Source organism: Felis catus, chromosome F1 (genome assembly GCF_018350175.1).
Source record: "Felis catus isolate Fca126 chromosome F1, F.catus_Fca126_mat1.0, whole genome shotgun sequence".
NCBI lineage: Eukaryota > Metazoa > Chordata > Mammalia > Carnivora > Felidae > Felis > Felis catus.
Window position 1 is genome coordinate 30,968,508 of NC_058384.1, and position 27,924 is coordinate 30,996,431.

General features: G+C 34.8%; 1 protein-coding gene across 2 annotated transcripts in view; it reads right to left on the bottom strand.

Annotated features, from left to right (window-relative positions):
• PPP2R5A (protein phosphatase 2 regulatory subunit B'alpha) overlaps positions 1 to 27,924 on the bottom strand; it is a 65,326-nt gene that overhangs the window by 12,250 nt on the left and 25,152 nt on the right. For both annotated transcript variants that reach the window (XM_003999320.6, XM_045048832.1), the window contains exons 2-5: positions 20,291 to 20,487; positions 17,125 to 17,226; positions 4,605 to 4,697; positions 875 to 1,005 (exon numbers count right to left, since the gene is read on the bottom strand). In XM_003999320.6, coding sequence (XP_003999369.3) covers positions 875 to 1,005; positions 4,605 to 4,697; positions 17,125 to 17,226; positions 20,291 to 20,487 — 523 coding nt within the window. The remainder of the gene's footprint in view (positions 1 to 874; positions 1,006 to 4,604; positions 4,698 to 17,124; positions 17,227 to 20,290; positions 20,488 to 27,924) is intronic.

Below are 27,924 nucleotides of genomic sequence, written 5' to 3' on the forward strand. Positions count from 1 at the left end.
CACTTTTGCTATAATCTAGCTGCAGAGATAACAGAATATTATTTCACCTGGAAGATTTTATTTTACTTAAAAATGTATAAGAAAGATGGGTTTTCTCAAAGAAATACTTTTCAAAATAGGAAACCTCCACCCACAGGAAAATCTACGAGGTAAGGACCCATATGGAATCAAGCCACTTTTATTCATAGTTTCTCTAAACCTAAACTACACAGGCTGTCTAGCTTTCCAAGATTAGGCTTGCTGTTAAAGCAGAAGTCATGAACTCAAATGACTACAGGACAGGGAAGTATCATGACTAGAGTAGACTTAGGAGGACAGAGACCTCAGGAAGATGCGGTCTCTCAAGGAAGCAGCCATTACTGATCTCGAATTGTTACATCATCCGAATGCTAGCCTAATTCTGCCACATTTCCAAATAAACCAAGCCTGAAATGTGGTTACATTAAAGCAAAATCTCCTAACTAGAAGCAATTACTTAACAGATTATCACTTATAGTCAAAATATATACTCCATATAAATTTAATTAGTTCTGCCAGAAAATCAAAACTACTTTCAAGAGCTATTGATTTAAATATTTACACACAATTTTTTAAACAAAAGGCTCAAAGAAGTAGGTAACTAGACATAAATTCTCCTCAATAAACCTTAAACATGAACATTGGTATTACCTATTCTAAACAGTCTTCATAACTATTGTCCACTTAGATGAGAAGTAAAGTTGCAAGTTTCGAAAAAGTTACATGCAATCACGACACCCACAAAACAGGCTAAAAATTACTCATCAACAGTTCAGATATAAAAATTAAAGGAACTGGAATAAAAAGAAAACATGGAAGGGGAAAAGTGCTATATATGAATATATGACCAGTTTACCTGAGGAAAATGTTGTTAATTTGTTTTCTGATGAATGCTCTTAATCCAAGAAATTTCCCATAAATTCGGTGCAGAACAGTCTTCAGGAAGTCACGTTCTCTGGGATCTTCACTATCAAAAAGCTCCAGGAGCTTTAAAAAAAATCTGAGAAATTACTTTTTAAAAATAATTGAGCTAAAATTTCACTTTATTCTAATTTGATTTCAAGATAACCCATGAAATTTAAAAAAAAAATTTTAATGATTCTGCCTTATCAGGTTGATCTTATTCTTGCTAAATAATGAAGCTAAAGAAAAGTTTAAGGAGTATTTCTTTTCACTTCATTTCAAAAAACAACACATAAAAATATAAATACTTCAAAAAGTGTATAGTTTTGTTTTGTATTTTTTTTGCTTTGCCACTCATTTAAAAATTCTGTCCTCTTCTTGACTACTAACCATGGCTCATAATTTTAGAGTTTTGAAATCTGAGAGATTCTTAATGCTTTTTGATAGTAATTCAAAACTACATACAAAAATCTTAAGCTTGCAGACTGCAAGTCGTTAAATAAATGAAGTTTGAAAATACACATGTGCAAATGAGTATTTCCTGTTTACTAGAAAGATTTATACAAACTAAAATTGTTTTGTGATCTTACACTAAAAATCAAGTCACCATGCCAACAGCTCAGAAATTAATATTTAATTAGTAGGAGAAAGTACTGGCAGATACATGCTAATAGAGTAAAAGTCATTCAGGAAATAATGAAATAGAGATGAGACTACAGATTTTTATTTAAAGTCACTTTAGCAATTGGCTGCAAAAGTTTAAACCAGTTCAAACTGGCTAATTCACCATTTTCCTCCTATACCTCTACACAACTCTTCAGCAAAGGCAGAATAAAGAGATCTTTGAAAAATTTAAAGTCAAAGCTCAAATTCCCATTTTTAAAATGGCAAAGAAACTGAATTTCTGCTGTCAAAAAATGGTATTACTGTATTTTAAATAAAACATTGGATTTTCTTAGGAAAAGTTTTAAAGTAATTTCTCTATATAGAATATAATTACCTATATGAAGTCATCAAGGAATTTTACATTCTGTACTTTGACATTAATAATTACAGTCAAGAGGCAAGCTCTGGACTCCTCAAAGTTCTTTTCCCATTCTGTCTTGAATTGTATGTGATTATTTACATATGCATCTCTTCTATTAGAGTGAATGTCTTTTGAGGGTTGTGATGACTTTAGTCATAGTTACATACCCTTAAACAAATGTCTTGTTTATAGTCTGCATTCTTTGTTCACTAGGTTATTAAAGTCCTGAATGAGGCTCCAAACAAAAATATCCAGAGTATAAGAATTTGTGTTAATATACCTAATAAATTCAGTTCAAATTATTCTAATTAAAAATGGCTAACCTACTCACTTGAGACACTCATATTCAAGTTTCTGATGTTGGGTTTACTTAGAAGATAAGCTTGCAAATTAATAAAAGGGGTCCTTACTTGTTAAGGTTGACATGTTTAATTCAAGAATAAATGAATTTAGTACGAGTTGATCCTCAGGAGAAAAATATAAACTAGAGAATACCTGTTCTCCAACTGTTAAATCTATTTAAAGAAACCTATTTTGAAATACTGTAATCTAAATAATCTATTTATAAATATAAATGTAAATTCATATAATAAAACATACATAAAACTAGTCATCAGGAAATTGTTTCTTATTCTGGCTGTGATACTTATCTCTAACTTTGCTTTTAAGGGTAATTCATAACCTCTGAGCTTTTTCGTCACTGATAAAATGAAGAAGGCTGAAACTAATCTTGTGCCTCTAAGTGTAGGGAACATTATGGTCAGAGAGAGTCTAGTTTGAATCCTGATTGTGCCATCTACTAGCTGTGTAAAATTAGACACACATGCTTTATATAAAAGCATATAAGGACAATGCCAGGCACATAAAAAGCACTCGGTAATTCTTAGCTTCTTTCTTTCTTCTGAAATCCAATGATTTGAACATAACTTGGAATTATCCAAGTATTTTTTTCTCTTGAAATATGAATGTCCAAATTTATACTTTTTTCCTGTACTTTTACGTCTTAAAATTACCACCTAATCAAATAATTTCAAAATACAAAAGCTAAGGATTCTCTCATATACTATTCATAAAGAATAACATAATATGAATACATCACAGAAGTGATCTATGAAAGCACAGCCATATAAACTGCTAGGAACAAATTACTGGGCTTTGGTTTCTCAGATAATTCAGGTATTTAGAGTATAAAGTAGAAGTTTTCTTCTTGTTTCTCTTCAAACCCATGGAATAAGCCAGCAGCAGAAATACCTCAAGCTCTAGACTGAAGAAGCACTAAGGCAACTGTCCCCCTCAACCTGCTTTTATGTTAAACACAATTTAATGTGGTATTACTACAGTTCCTTAATATACTCTATTCCTTCTGTAGCACACAAGAGCTACCGAAGGAAATAAATATGCATTCATTTGCAATTACCAAAATCACAAAGTTCTATTTAATCTGATTTTTACTTGTGAATGAAATGTAAATTTTACTGTTAGCACACACCCAATATTTCTTTGTAATTTATGAAGAGTTGCTTGAATGGTTGAAGGACATATTCCTGACAATATTCTTCATTAATCAATACACTAACAGCAATTAGTCAGAATACTTTATGTGAGGTCAGGTGTCGCTATAAATGATGAAAACTGAACTCTAAATAAATATGCGGAACTCATGTTTGTAGAATCTTTATTATACAACAGTGGTAAGAGGGGAGGAAAGGTCCTCGTAATGATTTTAGTCCTCGCCTCCGCACTGGGTTCATTGCTACCTTTTGACTCCTCTCCTACCTTTCTTGAAAGTGCAAATAACTGTAGAAGAGAAGAGCATCAAATTCCTAATGAGACCTTACATACTGATAAGTATTTCCAAAGAGAAAATAAACCTGCAAAGATTTGGTCTACTTCACCACAATCCTGTCTAGGGCCAGCCAGTTCCCCTCAGTTAAAGAGAGGCTTTTACATTGTTGAAAAGACTTTGAAGATTAAAATAAAAATGAACACATTCCAAAAAATTAATTTTCAGCATGTAGTTTCCAAAAAATAATAGCTTATAACTAATTTATAAAATAAAAGAAGGTATCCCATTATGTTTCATTCACTCTATCTCCTTTTCTTCTTAAATATCCCATTTATCTGCGGTTTAGGAACCGGGAGGCTAGAATGCACAAGGTGCGAAGGGGAAGGAAAAAGGAAAGGTCATTGGTAATTGTAACCGATAACAGGAAAGGAGCCAAAGCCCAAACTCCTAATGGTGATTCCATTTCTGTTTTTTCTCTGTCATTTCAAAGTTACAATGCTTAAAACATACCCCAAAGTTCAAGTTCAAAGACTTAAAAATTTAAAAGAAAGCTTCTTGCCCTTTGATTGAATGGTCATACCAAATTTTCTCAGATTGTCCAGAAAGGCTTGCTTTTCTGGTCTTTATAAAATAACTGTAAGAATTCAGGATTGGATGTAATTCCACTGATGTCATTAGAAGGTCACTCTTGTTTAAAATACTCTCGTATTCTCATAGCTCCTTCACTTTTACCCTAATTGTCTGGCAAGAGTATTAAACGATGTTAAAGTAAAATAAACCATTTAAGTTTTGACAGACTGTTTCAATCACAAATTAATGAATCATTGCTAAGATGAACCCAAGGAAATTTAAGACATAAGAATTCCTTACCTGCTGTACAAATTTCTGGTCAATGTATCGCTTTGCAATGCTAGGCTGGAAATCAGGGCTCTCCAAAAATCTTAAGAAGAATTCATACACCAACTATGAGAAAAAGTCAAATAAAAACTAAGATGATGCCTATAAAATTTTACCCTATTAATCACTTCATACCAAACATACCTCCCCTACCAACCTAGGAGGGAGATTTCAGAGCTCATTAGAAAATGTGATGAGTTGGTAACATTTTTTAAAAAACTAAATATACATTCACAATTTGGTCTCCTAAGCTGGTAAATTTGGGGGTTAATTGCTTGACATCACTTGTTGAAACTGTAATTACAGGAACTAGAAAATAAATATTTTGCCTAACAAAATATTTAACTAAGAAAGACTGTTTTGTAGTCCATACTCACTGGGAACATGTTCATTTTCCAGTGGACTCCTAACCCACTTCAATTTAATTTCTAGAGTTCTTTAAATATAGATCAGAAACTTACAGGTAAGAATAAACTAGATTACAAGGGCTGGTGTATCAATAACAATAAAAAGAAAACCTTCACGTCTTTCTATAAAACTATAGTGGGGCAAACAATTAAATCAAAACCAGCATACCTTATCTACACTTGGGAAGTAATGAACCAAATTATGTAAATTCAGGGTTCAGGAAGGAATGTCTATTTACCAAGGTGAATAAACTAGGAAGTCACAGCAGGACTTCTACTTAAAAAGGGCCAAGCATTTTAAAAGTAGCAGAAAATGTTCACTTGCTACCACAAATCAGAATTAAATAAAGGTTTAGTTCAACTTGCTTCCATCACACCTACATCTGTCTTTCAAGAAGAGAGGAAAATACACTAAAGTTCTTTTATTGTAACCTAACAGCTCATAAAAGACAGGAGTATAGCCCCTGGAATTTAAAGTAAGGAATTTGCCTTACTTTATTAGCTATTGAAAAACATATTAATCAAGCATCCTAAACATAAAAAAGGAAGATTATATCCTAAAGCAAAAACAGTCATTCAATAAACAGGTATAGTTGGGCCACATATAGAAGAGAGAAAAAAGGGGCACCTGAATGGCTCAGTTGGTTCACCATCCAACTTCGGCTCAGATCATGATCTCACAGTTTGTGAGTTTGAGCCCCACATCAGGCTCTCTGCTTCAGAACCTCTGTCTTCCTCTCTCTCTGCCCCTCCCCCAGACTCTCTCTCTCTCTCTCATTCTCAAAAATAAACATAAAAAAAAAAGATTGCTATAATAAATTTACAGACTTTACAACACACACAAAAAAGCATTACCAGATCTGGGGCTTTATCACTCACCACACAATAACAAATTTTTATTATTTTATTCAATTATTTTATTCAATAATATTATACAACAGTTTTAGGAACAAATATTATTTGTGTTTGATGCATCTTTTTTGCCCAGCTGTGCAAAAGGAATGATGCTTATCTGGTCTAATTATTCTTTTAATTTTCATGTTAAGTATGATACTGTAACAAGAAAACAAACTGGTATCAGTTTTATTTGTAAATAATCTCCTAATCAACTAACTATGTAGATAATTTTGCTTTGGAGTACACACACGCAAAACGATCTACAAAAATTATCAGAGTCCTCTGAAGAGTAATACAGTCTCATGGACTGCTACACAGGTTCACTGGCACAACTGTCCAGTGCCCATTTTCATGTCCAATACTGGCCTACTGTGGTAAGTTCCTACTTCTGGTTATTGGCATAGAGCTCCTAAAACCCTTGGAATTTCCTGAGTGATAAGGGTAAGAGGTGCATCTTTTGTTATAAGAAGCCCCTTTCAATCATGCCTGAGTTTAGGCTAATGAGATGACTGTAGAAGGATGAAGCCTGCTTATCACAGCAACCAACCCTATGATAAGAGGGTTGAAACTTTCAGTCCCAAACCCCATCCTCCAGGGAGGGGAGAGAGACTGGAGACTGAGTTCAATCACTGATGGCCAGTGATTTAATGGATCACGTTCACCTCACGGAACCACCATCAAAATCCTCAACAAAGGGGTTTGGAGAACTCCTGAACTCCTGGGTTGGTGAACACATCAAGGTACTGGGAGGGTAGTACCATGGAGCCCCTTCTCCATACTGTGATCTATGCATCTCTTTCATTTGGCTGTTCCTGACTTGCATCCTTTATAATAAGCCAGTAACAGTAAATGAAGTGCTTCCTGTGTTCTGTGGGCAGTTATGGCAAATTATCAAACCTGAAGAGTGGATTGTGGGAACGAACCCCAGACTTAAAGCCAGTTGGTCAGAAGTACAAGAGGCCCAGACTCCTCTGACTGCCATGTGAAATGGGGTGTGGCCCCATGGGACTGAGCCCTTAACCTGTGGTATCTGTGGTAACTCTGGGTCATCAGTGTCAGAAATGAATAAATTATAGGACACCCAGTTGGTATCCACAGAGAAGTGGAGAATTTCTTGGTGCAGAAAATCCACACATTTGGTGTCAAAAGTGTTATGGGTAGAGGAAACAAGTTTTCCTTTTAGCTACATACAGTGGGAATGTTATTAGGCACTGTACAGCCCCAAAAAGCTTATTCACTTGTTAGGGAGGTGAGACAAAATTAAACATATAAAATGGTATATATGCAAAAATTATATGGCACAGACTATGAGTGGAGGAGACATTTAGAAAAGGGCAATAGCACTGTGGAATAAAGTCAGCAGGAAAAATAAAATCAGCAGGAGGAAAATGCAACTTGGGCCCTACATTTGATCTGACTTTGGATAAGCCAAAAAGAAAAAGAAGGGCTTTTATAGAAAAGTAGGACATGTCTTGAGCACGAAATATAGGGTATGGGTTGATGGGTATGGAATCAGAGACTCAGAACCTTTATGAAGATCCCTAGTTAAGTGTAAGTTTTGTGGTGAGGTGAGACCAGGTTAAACAGGAGTCAAGTACAGCATGCATTAGCCTATATACTCTACCTCTTAAGATCTACATCAGATATATAGGGCTTAAGGCTTAATACTATTAGGAGTAATTATGTATCTTTTGGGAGATTTGCATGACATCCAGCTGAATCCTCTAAATCACACATTCATTTGAAACCTGTGCCTATCACAGATACACATTAGCATTTCTTACAGAGTTTTCATCTCCGCCATTTACCTGACACAGTGAATATTAAGGGACCAGTTAAGATAGCAGCAAACTGCTATTATGCAGCCAACTTAGCAACAGCGAAGAGACAATAACAAAAGGTTATCTAAACACATGTTGAGTAATGTGAAACCGAAGTAAAAGAATTGCTAGTGATCTACAGAGCTGACAATCTTCAAGATGGCCATTAAGACTATGCTTCTATAAAATTGTACACTGTCCCCACTGTCACTCTTTCTAAACCCTTTATCCTGCATTACTTTTTTCTTGTATTTATTACACCTTGACATAGTATTATTATTTAATCTTTTCCACTAGACTATAAAGGATTTTGCTTACTGGTTCAATACATTACCCCCAATATGTAGAGCAATGCCTGGAACATAATATTTCCTGAATGAATAAAAATCACAGTTGTTCAGAGACAATATATTTTTGTATAAATACTGGAGTTTTTCTATGTTCTTATATATGAAAAAATAATTTGCTCCAAGAATCTAAGAAATAGTGCTGCAAAGAACAATAGATACTTGAGCAATGCATTAATTTTTCTAGTAAAATGGCAAACTTCACATACGTTCTTACTTCTATGATCCAAAAAATACCCTAAAAAGTAAGTAAAAAACGTAAACAGTTGGGGCGCTTGGGTGGCGCAGTCGGTTAAGCGTCCGACTTCAGCCAGGTCACGATCTCGCGGTCCGTGAGTTCGAGCCCCGCGTCGGGCTCTGGGCTGATGGCTCAGAGCCTGGAGCCTGTTTCCGATTCTGTGTCTCCCTCTCTCTCTGCCCCTCCCCCGTTCATGCTCTGTCTCTCTCTGTCCCAAAAATAAATAAACGTTGAAAAAAAAAAAACAAAAAAAACAAAAAAACGTAAACAGTTAACTAAAAAGGGTAATCTTACCATTCTACTCCATAATGACCGTATCTTTACTAAGGTTTAGTTAAAATATATAAAATTCTGATCTTCATCAATAAAAGATTTTAGAAAAAGGCACAGCAAAAACAGCAGAGATGATTCAAGTATCTGAAAATGAGATCTATACACAAAGCTAAGAGGACTGGAAATGTTTGGCCCAGAGAGGCAAAAGACTGAGAAGAGACTTTCACAAACTGTAAATACACAAAAGACTGTCTTCAAGGAATATGGCCCAACGTTTTCCAAACTCTTTTAAGAGGAAACTAATTTAAATGGGCTGTAAAGTGGATTTAATATATGAAAGAATTCATGTAAGACTCAACATATACTGAACTAAATGAGATATTTTGTATTAAGTGACTGAACAGTGAATGTGACCAAGAGCTATTTGGATGTGAAGGTGTAGGCTGTAAAATGTGTAGGTTTCTAATTTAAATTTCTAATTATAAAGATCACAAAGAAGAGCTTCTGGTCCCTAAAATACAGGTTATCCCTAAAAAGGTCTATGTTATAGTCAGTACCCCAATAATTACATCTTAAGTATCTGTGCCACTAAAGAAAATAACTGATACAAGAAAATTAAAATACTGCATGATCTGCCTGTATTCCAGGCTAGTACAGCAGCGAAGCATCCCTAATTACCTAGAAGTCAGCACACAGAAAATTATAATCTTGTTGGTCCTCAATAAATACAAAATACTTAGGAAAGAAAATAAAAATAATTTACAACTGTTAATGAATAGTTGCCATATAATACATTTTATAAATTAAAAGATATGATGAATCCCCCAATAGTGAAACAGTTCTTTTGTTCCTTTCTTCTTTGTTTATTTAATTTATTCCATTATTCCAATGATCATTAGTATTTCCATCACAGTATGGAAAAAGAGTAGAAAGACAAAAATGATAAATTAGCACATTTTTAGGAAATTCATGAACCGGGTTGGGGAAATAAAAACTTGAAAGGTGTTGAAATTACTTGTGATTATTCCTTCTCATTAACTAAATATAATGCTTATTTTACATCCTATCAAATTGATTTATGAAATCAAGTATCTAATAAGCTAAGTGAAAGATGTAAACTTCTGGGGCACCTGGGTGGCTCGGTCAGTTAAGCATCCGAGTCTTGATTTTTGGCTCAGGTCATGCATGATCTTACAGTGGGAACCAAGCCCCATGTCTGGGCATGGAGCCTGCTTGAGATCTTCTCCCTCCCCCTCTGCCTGCGCTCCCTCCCTCTCTCTCAAAAACTGACTAAATAAAAATAATAAATAAAATGTAAACTTCTAGTATAAAACAAAAAATTCCTGGTGAGTTGATTCAACGTATGTTATGAACAAAAAGCTTTCAATGAGCAAATTTCCTCAGTGTTACAACTTTTTACAATGTCATTTATCAGAGAAGCTTTAATATTCCACCCTAAAAAAAGATGATTAAAGGGGCACCTAGTTGGCTCAGTCGGTTGGGCATCTGACTTATAAATCTTAAAATTTTTAATCAACGTTTGCTAATCCTAGGATTCCTCTTCCATTTTATTTAGATATATGTGTGCTAGACAAAATAAATAAATGAAGCAGACTATTGCTTAAAATGTCACAAATCATGTAGAATATAATTTTTTTCTCTTTTTTTATTTTTTATTTAAAAAAAATTTTTTTTTCAACGTTTATTTATTTTTGGGACAGAGAGAGACAGAGCATGAATGGGGGAGGGGCAGAGAGAGAGGGAGACACAGAATCGGAAACAGGCTCCAGGCTCTGAACCATCAGCCCAGAGCCTGACACGGGGGTCGAACTCACGGACCGCGAGATCGTGACCTGGCTGAAGTTGGACGCTTAACCGACTGCGCCACCCAGGCGCCCCTCTCTTTTTTTTTTTAAATAAAAAAAAATGGGGGCACCTGAGTGGCTCAGTCAGGTGAGCATCCGACTTTGGCTCAGGTCATGATCTCACGGTTTGTGAGTTAGAGCCCCGCATCAGGCTCTGTGCTGACAGCTCAGAGCCTGGAGTCTGCTTCAGATACTGTCTCCCTCTCTCTCTGCCCCTCCCCTGCTTGTGCTCTGTCTCTGTCTCTTTCAAAAATAAACATTAGAAAATAAATAAACAAACAAACAAAATAAAAATAAATAAAATGGAATGACCACTAAAAAATATAAGTCCTGGCAAAATAAAAATAAGCAATGTAATCGGAAAAGCTAGCACCCATATATAAAAGCAAGATTCCTCTCTACCTTCTAAGAACTATACAGAAAATAGCTAATGTTGCTGATTATCCATCCTATTGTCATTAAATATATATCCTTTTTCCTTTTACTTAAGACACTCTTCACTCCAATGGTTCTAGCCTATAGCAAGCATTGTTGGTTGGCTAATATAATATCCATTCCCTTCCTCTTGTCTGTCTCTCATACTGAAGCTGGCAAAACTAAATATTCACTGTCCATCCACCTTTCAACTAGAGTAAAGGAAAAAGAGAATGGTAATAAGAAAGATGAAAAACAATCCAACAGAATAAAAAAATGAGATTTTAAAAATCCAATATTTTAAGAGAAAGTAAGAGACACAGAAAGATAAGAAGAACCAACATATGAAAAACTGGCATCCCCAGAGAAGAAAAAGAAAAAGCAGTACAACAAAAGAAATACTAAAAACCATTACTGAAGAAACTTCAGAAATAAAAGTGGGCTTTTATGGTGAAAGAATACTATTCAAATGAGAAACTTTATCTAGAAAAATAAACACTTATGTATAACCAGTAAAGCACTTGGCCATTAAAGGGACAACATCCTTTACAGACATCCAGGCCAAAAACCACGTCTTTATAAAGGCAAAGAAAATCAGAAGATAATGGAATAACATATTTAAGGTACCTAGGGAAAGAAGATGAATCAAGGATTTTAAATCACATTGGTCTTTAAAAAGAAAATCTACAAACTGCTATTGTACATACAAAAACTCAAGGAATAATATTCCCATGAGTTCCTCTACTAAAGAATGAGTTCCAGGGGCGCCTGGTTGGCTCAGTCAGAAGAGCATGTGACTCTTGATCTTGAGGTCATGAGTTGGAGCCCCATGGTGGATGTAGAGATTACTTAAAAAAAAACAAAAAAAAAAAAACAAAAAAAAACAACAAGCTCCAAATTATCAAGAAATGATCGGAGGAACTTTGACATAAGGATCGATGGTAAGATTAAATATTTTACCTGTAGAGCTAAGAACAAATAATGGGCATAAAGGTGACAGAATAGTAATATACAATTAGTTACATGTTCTAACCACATAGGTATTATACAATAATAAAAATATAAAGTTGGGGGAGAGGATGGAGAAGAGTGTATGGAAAGTAGAAGCTTTGAATTGTTATGCAAGTATTTACTGTGAAAGTAAAAGGATATTACTTTATGTTATATGCTAGAGAAGAATGGAAGTTAGGGAAGAGACTACTTAATCATTTCAGTATTGTTAATTCTAGGAAAGCAATAAAGTAGCTACAAGAGAAAGAACCCAGGGTATCATATAAAGGTTATCAGCATAAAGGCAACAATAAGAGCAAAAATATACTTCTTCCCACATACCAAAAGTAATTATCTTTTAAGAAAACAAGGGGAGAGAAAAGAAAAACATACAGTTTAAAAAACTGTGCTAGGTTCTGTGCAAACATTATCCCATTCAATCCTTAAAGAATCCTTATTTATCCCAGTTTCATAAAGGAGGAGGCAAAAGAGTTAAGCAGCCTAACCAAGGTCATATAGGTAGAAAAGTACCAAAACTATGATTTAAGTAGAGGTCTGTCACCAGAATCATTTCGATTTACCATGCTTTGTAATAATAATAATTCTCTTACTTGTTAGAATTTGTATATATAAACTTTTGTTACCTTTAACCAAGGCATATCTGTACCTGTATAATTACACTTTTAAAAACTCACTTATGAGGGCTAAAAAAGAAAAAAATGGCCAGTTGAATTATTTGGAAGATCTGTTTTACTGGTGTTATAATGAAGCTAAAAAGGTATGAATTAAACCTCATTAAAAATTGGTATGTATTTATTTTAGGGCCATAGACTATATTTAGGAGAGGCAGTAAAGCTTTTAAAAATTAAGAGCAAGTACTTTGGAGTAATACTTGAGTTATAAACCTAATTCTGCCACTTACTATTTTTATAAACTTGGGCAGGATTCTTAATCTCTTCTAGCTTCATCTAAGCTTATCTATAAAATGAACAATATTATGGTGTTACCAAAAGGATTAGATAAGATGGGTATATAAAGCAGTTGCCACTATCTCTGAAACATGGTAAGTGCTCAGTAGTCATTTGTATTGCTCTAATTAGCTAATCATGATCAACAGTCTTATAAATGAGTACCATTGATCATATGTAGACACATACATTAAATTCTCTAGAAAAACCCATCACTGTGTTTGCCTGCAGATTTCAGGTCATTAATATTACTTTTAAAATATAAACATTATCTGAGGCATTAGGCAAGAATCCTTTGAACTTTTACTTTCTCCCTCAGAGCCTTGCTTATTTTAAAAAGTAAGAAAGTGCATCTGAATATTCTCAGAATATTTTAATGAGACATTTGGGGGAACAAAAATAAATGATCATAAAGACTAGATATATAAAAACATGTGCAAAAGAAACACTAAACACATATGAGTATAGTTTATGGCTATAATGGAATCTTTGTTAACAGTTTGTAAGTATTGTAAGATAATCTACCCTGAATCCTATTCTAAAGAGTTCTAGTACTAAAGTATCAACTGAGGTAGTGTCAATGTGATTTTACTGAGTGAACTCTAGATGACATTATATTAAAGCCACATATTTGAGGGGGGGGGGGGATGTTTAAATGAAGTAGTTAGAGCTAGACAGAAACAGGGAAGGTTTAATGGAAGAACTGATCCTGCCTACATAAGAAGTTTTTACTACCAATTTTCCAATGACTCTGAGGAGTGAACTGTCACACAATGGCATTTAGGTCAAGAAGACTATCCCTTTCTCAGTCTCAACTAAAAAGACATGCTCCAGAGAGAGACTTCTGAAATGTCAAAGTGAACTTGGTGAACTTGGTGAACTTGCTGACCCATAAAAACAACCCAAAACAATTTGAGATGCATAAGAATAAGTGAATGTGAAGGCAGATCAGTAGAGATTATTCAGTTTGAGGGGCAGAAAGAAAAAAAGAATGAACAAAAAAGGAACAGAGCTTCAGAGATCTGAGGGACACCTTCAGTCATACCAACATACACACACATATTGGGAGTCTCAGAGAGGAGAAAGAGGAAGAAAAAATATTTGAAGAGGTAATAGCTAAAACCAACTCAAACTTGATGAAAAATATTAATTACACAAAAACTCTTACTGGAGCTCAATGAACTCCAAGTAGAATAGAGCCAAAGAGATCCACATCTACACAAATCATAATCAAAAGTGACAGAAATTAAAAACAAAATATTCAAAGCATCAAGAAAAAAATAACATCACACATACGAAGTCCTAAATAACAACTGACTTGTCATCAGAAAACAAGGGACACCAGAAGACCCGTGGGATGACATCTTCTAAGTGCTGAAGGAAAAGGGTAGTTAAGCCAAGAATTCTATATCCAGCAAAACTCTCCTTCAAAAATGAAGGGGAAATTAAAACATTCCCAGATAAACAAACACTGAGAGAATTCACTAACAGACCCGCTCTACAAGAAATACTAAAGGGAACCCCTCAGGAAGAAATGAAAGGATACCCACAAGAAGAAATAAAGGGCACAGGTAAAGGTAAGTACAGGTGAACCTTGAGTAATGCAGGGGTTAAGGACACTGACCCTCCCCACCCCGACTCAGTCAAAAATCCACATGTAACTCTGGACTCCCCCTAAATTTAGCTACTAATAGCCTACTGCTGACAGCAAGCCTTACTGGTAACAGAACTGATTAACATGTATTTTGTATGTTATAAATATTATATACCGTATTCTTAAAACTTAAGTAAGCTGGAGAAAAAATGTTAAGAATATCATAAGGGAGAGTGCAAACTGGTGCAGTCACTATGGAAAACAGTATGGAAGTTCCTCAAAAAAATAAAAATAGAACTACCCTACAATCTGGTAATTGTACTACTGGGTATTTTTACCCAAAGAATAGGAAGACACTAATTTGAAAAGATATAGGCACTCCTATGTTTATCGCAGCATTATTTAGAATAGCCAAATTATGGAAGCAGCCCAAGTGTCCACTGATAAATGAATACAGAATATGGATGAAGAAGATGTGGTATATATACACAATGGAATATACAAAATATATAAAAAAGAATGAAATCTTGCCATTTGCAACAACATGAATGGATCTAGAGAGTATAATGCTAAATGAAGTAAGTAGAGAAAGACAAATACCATAAAATTTCATTCACATGTGAAATTTAAGAAACAAAACAACAGAACAAAGAAAATAAGAGACAAACCAAAAGACAGATCTTAACTATTGAGAACAAGCTGATGGTTGCCAGAGGGGAGGTGGATGGGGGGGATGGGTGAAACAGGTGAAGGGGATTAAGAGTAAACTTATCACAGTGATATCAAAAAAATCTGCACATAAGCAGACTCATGCAGTTTAAACTCATGATGTTCAAGGGTCAACTATACATAACATAAAAGCATAAATGAATTTTATTTATAACTCATTTATTCTACTGTTCTACAAGACAATCACATAAAGCAATAATTACAAAATTGTATTGGTGGGCATGTGTAAAGATCTAATTTGTATGACAATACCACAAATAATACCACAAAGGAGGTGGGGGAGGGAATGGAGGTATATTGGACCAAAATTTTATATAGTACTGAAATTAGTGGTATTCAACCAAAACAGATTGTTTTCAGATGCTAATTGTAATCCTCAGGGTAACTACTAAGAAAATAAAAAATACAGTTAAAAAAACAAGGGAATTAAAATGGTACCCTAGCAAATACCTATTTAATATAAAAGGCAGTAATGGAGAGTAGAGAAACAAAAAGGCATACAACATATAGAAATAGCAAATGGCAGATGTAAATCCTACTTTATCTGCAATTATATTAACTGTAAATGGATTAAACACTCCAGTCAAAAGGCAAAGACTGTCAAAACTGATTACAAAAACATGATCCAACTTTATCAAGACAAAATGTATATTCAAAGGAACTGATTAAAAGGAAAAGGACTGGAGAAGATATGCCATGCAAACAGTAACCAAAAGAGAGCTGGAGTGCCTACACTGATAACAGACAAAATAAATTTAAGAAACCATCTAGAGTTATAATAAGGACAATACATACAAAAGATCTAACAATTATAAACATAAGCAGCTAATAATAGGGCCCTGAAATACATGAAGCAAAACCTGACAGAACTAAAGAGAGAAATATAAAATTCAACAATAAGTTAGAAACTTTGTATCTTACTTCCAATAATGAGTAGAATAAAAGATTAAAAAAGAAAAAGAGGACTTGAATCACATAAACCAATTAGACCTAACAGATTTCTACAGTATGCTCTACCCAACAACAGAATACATTCTTCTCAAGCACCCATGAAACATTCTCCAGAATATACTGTATGTGAGGCTCTAATACAAGCTTCAATAAACTTAAAAGCATTAAAAACATTCAAAGTATATTCTCCAACTACCATGAAATAATTAGAAATCAGTAACAGAAAGAAATGTGGCAATCACAAATATGTAACAAGTAAACACATTCCTTAGTAATACAGAAGAAATCACAGGAAAATTAGAATTTATTTTGAAGTGAATGAAAACAAAAACACAACTTATCAAAATTTATGGGAAACATGTTAAAACAAAAACTTGTACATGAATGTTCATAACAGTTCTCATTACAATAAGCCAAAACACCCATCAATTGATTAATGGATAAACAAAATATGGTATATCCAGAAAATGAAATATCATTCAGTCATTAAAAAGAATGAGGTATGGACATAGGCAACAACACTGATGAACTTTAAAAATACTATGTTAAATAAAAGAATCCAGACACAGAAGGCCATATATGATACGATTTCATTTACATTAAATATTCAGAACAGGTAAAGCCATAAAGACAGAAGGTAGATTAGGAGTTGTCAGGAACTGTGAGAATAGGGGAATGGGAAGTGACTGCTAATGTGAATGGGGCTTCCATTTGGGGTGATAAAAAAGTTCTAGAAATAGACAGTGGTAATGGCCGCACAGCACTATGAATGTAGTTAATGCCATGAGTAGTACACTTTAAAATGGTTTAAATGATAAATGTTAAGTGTATTTTACCTCAAAAAAAGTGAAATACAATATTTTGGGGAAAAGAAAATGATGAGCAAACATACTAAAAGTCCAATGTTTTCCATAGACACTCAGATCTAAAAGAGAACAACCATGATTTCAGCAGAATATCATAAATGTAAAAACTGTCAATATATAATTATGTTTCATACTTGTATGTGAGGCCAAGAGGCCTCAAGGGTGGGTTCATCCTCTTCTGGATCAAAATCTGGATTATCACTTGGAGGAAGAGTACGGAAGATGTTAGCACTGATCTGTAAAGAAAACGAATTTAGATTTATACTCTTTGTTGTACAACTAAACAATGTAAAATGAAATATTTTAAAGATAACTTTAAGAAAAAAGTTGTGACTATAAGCCTAGTTCAAAACCTGTAAACCTCATCAAGATATGAAGAAGTCAGGTATTTGTTTCTCGTTTTTCTATCTCATAACTATGACTTCTTCAAATGCCAACCTACTAAAGATTACAGATTACCTCTGGATTCCTCTTCCTTAAGTTACAAGTTGTTCTTTCCCAAGTTTTGCTTAAACGGAAAAAAAAAAAAAAAAAAAAAAAAGGGAGGAAGGGAATTCTGGGGAGAAAACCATGAAGTTCCTAAGTCTACCTATCCCTAACTTGATCCTTTTCATCTTTCTACAATTCCCTCTATATTCTAATCCAGCCATTTACTTACCTTACAATCCAAAAGAGTTTGATGAAAGATCTCCATTCTTATACATACACACAACACTAAGGGAGAGGGGTAGGAGGGCAGAATACCCTCAGTGCTATTACGGACATAGTTTATAATATCCCACTGGTGATTTAATGTATTTCATCTATTCTGAGCCTTTTTAATTTTTATTTATTTTTTAATGTTTATTTATTTTTGAGAGAGAGAGAGAGAGAGAGAGAGAGAGAGAGAGAGCACAAGCTGGGGAGGGGCAGAAAGAGAGTGACAGAGAATCCCAAGCAGGCGCTGCACTGTCAGTAGAGAGCATTATGCGGGGCTCGAACTCACAAACCATGAGATCATGACCTGAGCTGAAGTTGTACACTTAACCAACTTAGCCACCCAGGTGCCCCTGAGCCTTTTTTTTTTTTTTTTAAACATATTAATCTCTCTAAAATCAGGATGCTGACTCTTCATTTCAGATTCAATGAAATACAATATTTAAAATTTCATCATTCACACTGTCTTAGCACCAAGGTAAACTAACACATCTTTGTTCTTTAGCAAAGGTTAGACTGTGGTGCTAATCTTTGAAGAATGATGAACAACTGAGAAACCACATGGTTTATTTAGCAAACACTTAAGGCCATACTATTAAGAAGTTGGTCACCTGAAATAAACTATCTGGGGAATAAAGGATGAGACAAGAGGTCATACATAGGTGGTGCAAATTTCCAACTATTCTTATGAAGTGGCATCTATGGTCAGCCAAATAACTGCTTACAGTCAATTACTATAACCGTAAGACTTAGAAAGTAATACCCTAGAATTTGATCTGCTAGAACTCAAAGCCAGTACATGAGGGCAGAATAGTTTGACAGATATCAATTTCACAAAGAATGGCATAAAGTCACAGATAAAACATGAAAAGGAAATATATCCCATTCAGAGGGCATAATTTGCCTTTGAGATCATACTTATTATTGGCAGTAAAAGAAAAAGTTAACTTTGTTGTGCCACCAATAAAATTAACTATATATAACAAATATACATAGAGCTTTATAGGGCCAACAGCATGAGTTGGCGTCATGCTTGTCTAGAAATTAAGTACCCAGAAGTTAAAAAAAGAAAGAAAGAAAAACACACACACCTTTTTTCTTGGAGAAAGAAATTAAATCCCAGAATTTATTAGTATAGAATAAACTGACTCAAACATTTGAGTACTTCTGATATCTAAATATTTGAATACCTTCAATATTCAAGTCAATAACTTTAGGTAATCTTTATACCCAACATGGGGCTCGAACTCACAACCCCAAGATCAAAAGTTGCATGCTCAACCAACTGACCTAGCAGGCACCCAAGTCAGTAACTTTACAGAGATTAAAATAAAGTACCTTTTTCCAGGATTTTTAAAATTCCTGAATACAAACCATCTGATTTACCAATCAGTAAAATGGAAATACTGTTTTTTCCCCTGAACATATTTTAAATGATAAACACAAAACACAAAACACAAAACGAGTTTATCAGTATTTAATACTTCTGTTTTCAAACTGTCACTTAATTTTTACAGTCTACTGAGAGTCTAGGAAGCAATCTGCATTTTGATTAATGTTCCTTGTATAGCTAATCTTTTAAAACTTCTTTAAGGAGCACTGGGTGTTGGATGTAAGCCAATTTGACAATAAATTATATTTTAAAAATAAAATAAAAAAATAAAAATAACATTAAAAAAACAAAAAAAAACTTCTTTAAGGCTTTTCATTTTTGAAAAAAAAAAAAAACAAAAAAATCATCCCAAATTTTCTGGTGCAAATGCGATGAAAAAAAAACTCAACTAGTATAACGGGGCCAAATTAAACTTTCCTACACATTTTGTTCTTCCCCCAGAACATATATTAGCCAAGGGGAAGGAAATGAAGACAACTACAAATTATACTTGTTATAACCTTCTATACCCTGGTAACATCTAAGCTTCAATTATGTATTCAGTGACTCTCTAATTACTCCGACTACATTTTTTGTATTTTGGTACTATGCACCAAAATACAAAAATTGCAAATCCTAAACAAACTTTACTGTTTGATGGAGAATAAGGTTGAATTATTAGTATCCTAAACAACCTTACCTTAATAAAGTTGGCAGTAATCTATTTTTCAGAGACTTCATAAACTTACGTTATTTACCTTTTTAAATAAAGGTCCTGAGTTTTTATTAAAATTCAAGTGCTATAGAATCTATAAATATATTAAAATAGTCTAAATAAATACATTTTTTAAGACCTGACTCCTTTACCTACCCTGCTGAACTGTGGAGTCCAATAGTTTTTCATTGGTCTTCTCTCTCTGCACTTTAGACATTCTCCCTTAGTGACAATTCAGCTCTATGACAATCACCTATCAATCTGTATAATCTTAAGCCTACGTTTCTCCTAAGCTCTGGATCTGCACTATGCAATATGACAGCCACCAGCCATTGAACTATTATAAGACAGCATCAGTGGAATGAATGGATAATCTTTCAAATGGACTATTTAAAAAAACATTGAGTACACTGATTATTGTATATTTATTAAAAATCAGTCTCAGTAATTCATAATTACACCTCAGATCTTACTTGAATTTATAGAAATCTGAGGAACTTAAGTCTAGAAGGCTTACCATTTTTACTATATCAGAATACGCTGATTCAACAATTACACCACGATTAGTTGAAACATACTCAACCAGTTCATTCAGTGTTGCCCTTTTAATTTCTTTGCTCTTCAAGTCTGAAACAGAGTCCATGAAATCAAACAGTATACAACACTGCTGCAACTTCTGACAGAAAAGCTCTTGTTGTTCATTGGAAGTGGCATCTATAAATAAAAATAAAGAAAAACTTAGAAATAACCTACTCAGAAATTACCTTTAATAAGCTTATTAATTTTATAGATGCTATTCACACACATAAAATAAAAAAACTTCTCTCAAGAACCTAGTGAAGAAAAAAAAATCATGAGAAATTCACCCATCTAATCTCATCATTTACGCCAGAAACCAGGATCCACAATGGACTTTTCTTCCTCTCTTACTACCCATAATCAACCATTATATGTTATTGATTCTGTTTAACATATCTGGAATTTACCCTTTTTTGGTCATTCTCACTGCCATTTTAATTATCCTCATCTTCCATCATCTAAATTACAGCAATGATATCCTAACTACTCCTCTTGCCTGGTCCCATAACTACTACAACTCCTGATTTACCTTCTAAACTACCTCAAAAGCTAAAAATTGTGCTAAACAGAAAATCAATCTGATCACACTCAATACTTTTCAATGATTCTCCAAAAATTACAAATTGAAACCCAAACTTGTGTACAAAATTCAGCTGCCTGTTGTCAACAATCAACTCTCAACACTTTGCAGCATGTAACCCTTTGGTTAAACCATATTCCCTCGACTTGTTCCTTTGCCTGGAATGTTCTTTTCCCACATTCCCACCCTGGGAACCCTCCCCATTTATTAAGTTTCAGCAGAAACATATTCCCCTCAGAAACTCTAGGACACTAAAGCTAAACTGGTTAATCCCCTTTTACCCAAATGTATCTTAGGTTTGTACCTAAGTTACCTACTGTAACATTTTTTGTTCTATGTGGCAATTATGTTTTACATGTACAACATTCCTAGACTGCAAGGCCCCCAAAGACGGGAAACAAGTGTTATTTTTATCTCTACCTCTGTCTGTCCCGCTCCCCACACCCCACCACCTCTTATATCTAGAACAGTATCTGGCACACAATAGGCATTCAGTAAATGTTTCTTGTTTTACTTTCTACTTATTTACAAAACTATGGACACATTATATTGATTTGAGTCTAACATATGTATTAAATCCTTTTTTTTTTTCAACGTTTATTTTTATTTTTGGGACAGAGAGAGACAGAGCATGAACGGGGGAGGGGCAGAGAAAGAGGGAGACACAGAATCGGAAACAGGCTCCAGGCTCTGAGCCATCAGCCCAGAGCCTGACGCGGGGCTCGAACTCACAGACCGCGAGATCATGACCTGGCTGAAGTCGGACGCTTAACTGACTGCGCCACCCAGGCGCCCCTGTATTAAATCCTTTTGTTTCCAACATTCAAAAAACAACAAAATTTCAATTCTGAACTTTCACATCTGTAAACAAGGACCTTCAATTAGCTCAATTATTTAAGTTTCTTAATTAGGGGGATTAAATTAAAAAAAAAACCTCATATGCACCTACTTAATATACTTAATTTGAAAAAGTAGGAGATGAATAATACCTCTGCTTTTTGTAAGCTTCCCAATTACGCTAAACTTGTTAGATTGGGTATGTGTTACACACTAGAGAAGGGGTGATTATTTGAGCTGGAAGAATCCTTCTCAACTCATACTGTACAGGAAATCCCCATACGTTTTTTCAGTTTCTCAGTAATACCTTTATCTATTTATAAAGATATCTATATCCTCATTGTATAACTTTATATATGTTTTTAATTTTTTTTAATTATTTTTATTTATTTTTGAGAGGCAGAGAGAGACAGAGCGCAACTGGGGGAGGGCAGAGAGAGAGGGAGACACAGAATCCGAAGCAGGCTCCAGGCTCTGAGATGCCAGCACAGAGCCTGACGTGGGGCCCAAACTCACGAACTATGAGATCATGACCTGAGCTGAAGTTGGATGCTCAACCGACTGAGCCACCCAGGTGCCCCACTTTATATCTTTATTATAACATATATCTTTATGTATAATTATACATAAAGACTATACATAAAGATTATACATAAAGATTATACATAAAGATTCCCCATTATACTGATGGGGAATATAGGGAAATAGGTGTCGTACCTTTACAAGCTAACTCAGTTCTGACAGAGTTTTTAAAATATTTTTAAGCTATTTTTTCCTTTTAATACAAAAACTCATACAATATCCCATATCACTATGTGGTCCAGCCCTAACTAATTCTCCTTTTACTCCCACTACCAACTCAACAGGAAATCACTGCCTTTCTTGTTCCTCAAAGGCCATGTGTCTGCTCAAACTCTTCCCTACCTGATATACCTTACCAGATTTCCTCCCCTATGTTTCACTCACCCTCCAAGAATAAAATTAAATCTCACATTCTCCACAAAATTTCCCTTAGGTAGTAAGTAGGTCAGAACACAGTGATCCCTCCCTTCTCTGAACATCTACAGTACTCAGTCTCAATCGTAGAGTTGAGTATGCATTATGTTTAAGTCTGTATTTAATGAGTATTTCTTTTATCACCCACCAAAAGATTTCAGATTCCATAAAGGCAAGGATCATTCACTGAACAAGTTTTCTTTTTATTTCTTATATATCATAGTGTAGGGTATATAAGAAGTCAACATATATTTAATGCTTGAAAAAAACTCTTAAATTTGCGGAATAAAGACTATGCACTGAAAAACAGGCTACAGAATTAAGTTCAAAATTTCTGCTGGATATCAAAAGTGGTATCAATAAATTACTACATCATGTCTATGCTTAAGAATTTATAGTAATGACCATTTTTATCAACAACCTACCTTGATGGTGATTTAAATGGATTAAATGAGATAATGGTCATGAAGTTGAGTGAATATATTTCAAAGTTGGAATAAAAAAGGAGAAGCCTCTGGCTAACATGTTAGAAGACACACATGATTTTTAGGACTGGTAAACAGTAGATTCAGGAATATGTTACAAAAAGAAGTTTCATTTTCTGGGCACCTAACTCATAAGAGTCTTCTCTACAGAAAAATTGGTGTTTTTCATAGCTTCTCCATTCAGTAATCCATTTCTTAACTTAAAGATTTATTTGAATTTATTTTTTCTTCTCCAGTATTTTATCTCAGCATTACCTAATGCTTAGATGGGATAGGTCACATCTGGATCTTCCCAAACATTAGAAATATTTAGAAAAGTTAACATTTCAACTCCTTTGGCTCTGAGTTAAAATAGACATTTGCAGTCCTCAATTTTTTTTAGGTATTAGAGAAAAGAAAAATCCTTTCCCACCTAACCCTAATTTAACTTTCAAAACAGTCCTTAGTTCTGGGGCACCTGGGTGGCTCAGTTGGTTAAGGGTCCAACTTCGGCTCAGGTCATGATATCACGGTTCGTGGGTTCGAGCCCCACATCTGACTCTGTGCTGACAGCTCGGAGTCTGGAGCCTGCTTTAGATTCTGTGTCTCCCTCTCTCTCTCTGCCCCTCCCCCGCTCATGCTCTGTTTCTCTCTCTCCTTCAAAAATAAACAAACATGTAAAAAAGATTTTTTTAAATAATAAAAACTTCTAACTTAGTTCTGAAAGTTAGAGATGACTTCCTGTCTTCAAGGGATTACAAACTGCTAGGTACATGACATGCAACATCTTTACGTAGATTAAACACATTTTTATAATGGTTATCCTAGTAAGAAAAGATGATTACGGTTTTCATCAAGAAGCTATGAAATAGGGGCGCCTGGGTGGCTCAGTTGGTTAAGCGGCCGACTTGGCTCAGGTCATGATCTCACGGTTTGCGAGTTTGAGCCCCGCGTTGGGCTCTGTGCTGACAGCTCAGGGCCTGGAGCCTGTTTCAGATTCTGTGTCTCCCTCTCTCTGACCCTTCCCCGTTCATGCTCTGTCTCTCTTCTGTCTCAAAAATAAACGTTAAAAAAAAAAAATTAAAAAAAAAAAAGCTATGAAATATATTGTACTTGTTGATGTTTATTATGTCCCAACTCAGGTGTCTCTACAAAACACAATTTACACTGAATTTTCTCGTAAGAAAAAAAAGCAGAAAATATATTTCAATAAGTTGAAAAAAGATCAGACTATATTCTGGCTATACTTCATAAATATGAATGACAACTTGTGAGAAAAAGAACGTGTAATAATTCTCTTTGCTAATGTAAAAAGTGCTGACAAAATCTATATTGGTGACTTTATACTTTAACTTCACCATTTATAAGAATGCTTCCACATGAAGTCTGTTATACTCAATGATATTTCAGTTTGGCAATGTCTTAACATTTAGGCAGTAATGTCATGTATTGTTCAAACTTAGTTATTTTTACTGGGCTAATGTTAATTATCCATTCGCCATTTTCAATGTGGAGAATGTCCATTTCGATTCCAATGGTGATAGCTTTTTTCCTTAGGATTCTCTATCTGCAATATTCACTGATGTCTTCTATGAGAATTTCACTTAGTGGTTTAAAAATAAAAACACCTGCAGAAACATACAAGTTCACAGGAAAAATTCAGAACACCTTAGAGTACTACGCCATACAGCAACTGGAATGGTAGATGCACACACTGTTAACTGTTACACATCATCCTGAGTACAACACAGTATTTGCTTAGTCAACTTGAAATTAATTACACAAGAGACCCCAAATTTTTGCTTCAGCAGTTTAAAGCAGGTCTTCTTGAAATAATAACATGTATCCATTTTTTTTTTTTTTTAATTTCATTTAGAGAGAGAGAGAAAGCACAGTGAGCACACACAACCAGGGGAGGGACAGAGACAGGAGAGAGAATCCCAAGCAGGCTCCACACTGTCAGTGCAGAGCCCAATGGGGGGCTCAATATCACAAATGGTGAGATCATGACCTGAGCCAAAGTCAAGAGAAGTGCCCCTGACATGTATCTATTTCAAGTGGATTATTAATTTCTTCTAAAATTTGTAAATAAATCAGGAACAAATAAAGGATGAGTATTTAAGATCCTGGTGACTGCCATTTAAATGAAGAGAAAAACCAGTCCTATTCATAAATCTTTTAGTATATTTTGGTCTCCCTAAGTATTTACTTGGGAGCAATTCAGACTAGCAATTATTACCAGTAATTATTATCATAGTGTATCACGTTCAACAGTTTTAAATGCTTTAAGTCTTTAAATTGTCAAAGAAATTTGATTACAATTTAAAAATATTATGACCTAAAAAAATATTATGACCTACATTTATCTCTTCAAAAGTATCAGAGAACTAAGGATTTCCTAAAAGTGCTCTTTACTAAGTCCCCAATAAAACAAGCTCTGCGTGAAAATTATGGAAGATCTGGGGCGCCTGGGTGGCTCCGTTGGTTGAGCGTCCAACTTCAGCTCAGGTCACGATCTCGCGGTCCATGAGTTCGAGCCCCGCGTCGGGCTCTGGGCTGATGGCTCGGAGCCTGGAGCCTGCTTCCGATTCTGTGTCTCCCTCTCTCTCTGCCCCTCCCCCGTTCATGCTCTGTCTCTGTCTCAAAAATAAATAAAACGTTAAAAAAAATTAAAAAAAAATTATGGAAGATATAAGAAAAACTGCACGAATCAAAGAATTATTTAAAAACAGATGTGCTTTTTGCCTTGAAAAATACATAATTGGTTTAAACTTGCCTGGAAGATGAGTTTTTCAAATGCATCTTAACTCTCTTCATTTTGTTATGACTGAAATTTGATCCCACTAAAAAATTTCAGTACTGTAGAAGTCTTAGGCAGAAGGAGAATCAACACAACTCTAGGGAAGGGAGGCATTTAATCTTTGAAGAATTATTAATACAACTTTGAAAACTCACAAAAGCCTTATCAGGTTTCCCTATTTATCTCTAAATGCTTAAGTTTTTTTTCAACACCCAACATGAAGATGTATCTGACTCACACTTTAAGAAATGTTGCTCTAGGGGCACCTGGGTGGCTCCAACAGTTAAGCATTCGGCTCTGTGCTGACAGCTCAGAGCCTGCTTGGGATTCTCTTTCCCTCTTTCTCTGCCCCTCCCCTGCTCTCTCTTTTTCTCAAAATAAGTAAATAAATAAACTTAAAATAAAAAATCGGAAAAAAAGAAATACTGCTCTAGAGAACTGTTTATCAAGGTGTGAATGGCAATCTACTGCTGGGTAGTAAGATCATTTTAGTGGGTCATGACTAGAATTTTAAAATATATATAAAATATCAATGTGTCTCAGTATGAGTACTGAGTAGTAAAGTAAAATGTGGTTTTTTTAAAGTTGATTTATTTTGAGAGAGACAGAGATAGCACGAGCGGGAGAGGGGCAGAAAGAGAAAAGCCCAAGCAGGCTCCATGTTGCCAGCATGGAGTCTGACACAGGGCTCAATCCTACAAACCATGAGATCATGACCTGAGCTGAAACCAAGAGTCAGACACATAACGGACTGAGCCACCCAGGTGCCCCCTGTAAAATGTGTCTCTTATTATAGTTTGCAGTCAAAAAAGGTTTGAAAACGACTGCTTTACAACATATACTCTAAGAGGGCACACTACAAAGCATGTCCAAGATCACAAAATAAATCTGTAATGCAAACAGGATTCAAATCACCTAGAATGCAAGAAAAAGTACATATAAGACCACAGTCTTTGAAATATCTACCAACTGTTCCTCTAATAGCTATATTCTAAATCCTTACCCACTTACAGATTCACAATGTATATTAGTTAAAGATGGCAAATTTGTTTATCTCTTCCCTTTCATTCTAAAATAAGACTGGAGCACCTGGGTGGCTCAGTGGGTTTAGCCTCCGACTTCTGCTCAGGTCATGATCTCAGGGCTTAAGAGTTTGGCCGCGTATCAGGCTCTGGGCTGACAGCTCAGAGCTTGGAGTCTGCTTTGGATTCTGTGTCTCCCTCTCTCTCTGCCCCTCCCCCGTTCATGCTCTGTCTCTCTCTGTCCCCAAAAAATAAATAAACGTTGAAAAAAAAAATTTAAAAAAAAAATTGTTTAATTACGACTAAAAAAAACCCACAACAGAATATAGCTGTGTGTGTGTGTGTTTGTGTGTGTATGTGTGTAAACCCACAATAACAAAGAGAAAGAATGGGCCTTTAGGCAAAAGACTTCAACAAATTTCTGGAAAACTCAAAGTACATGAAGAAGTGGTAACTGACAAAACCAAAAAGCAAGAAGCCACATTCTAGAATAAACAGGGAATTACAGATAAGGTTCCCACAGAACTCTGGATTAGAAATACCTGGTGAAATAGAGGATGGGATTAAGACATGAGCTGAAAATAGGAGATTATATAAATCTGCATGTACTGAACAGTCTACCATCTCAATCCAAAAGTCAGTCAAGCATTCATGCTCCAGGCCAAAAAAAAAAAAAAAACAAAAAAAAAGAGGGTGGGCAAAGCAACTCAATTGTCCCAGAGAAAAATTCTAGCTTTTACTAGTTAGTTCCCTGACCATTACTCTAAACAAAAGCAGGCAGTGAGTGAACCTCCATCCAACTTCTAAAGTGATTTTTTAAAATTCACTAATTTTAATAGAAAATAAAGGATCACCAGACATTCAAGTAAAGCC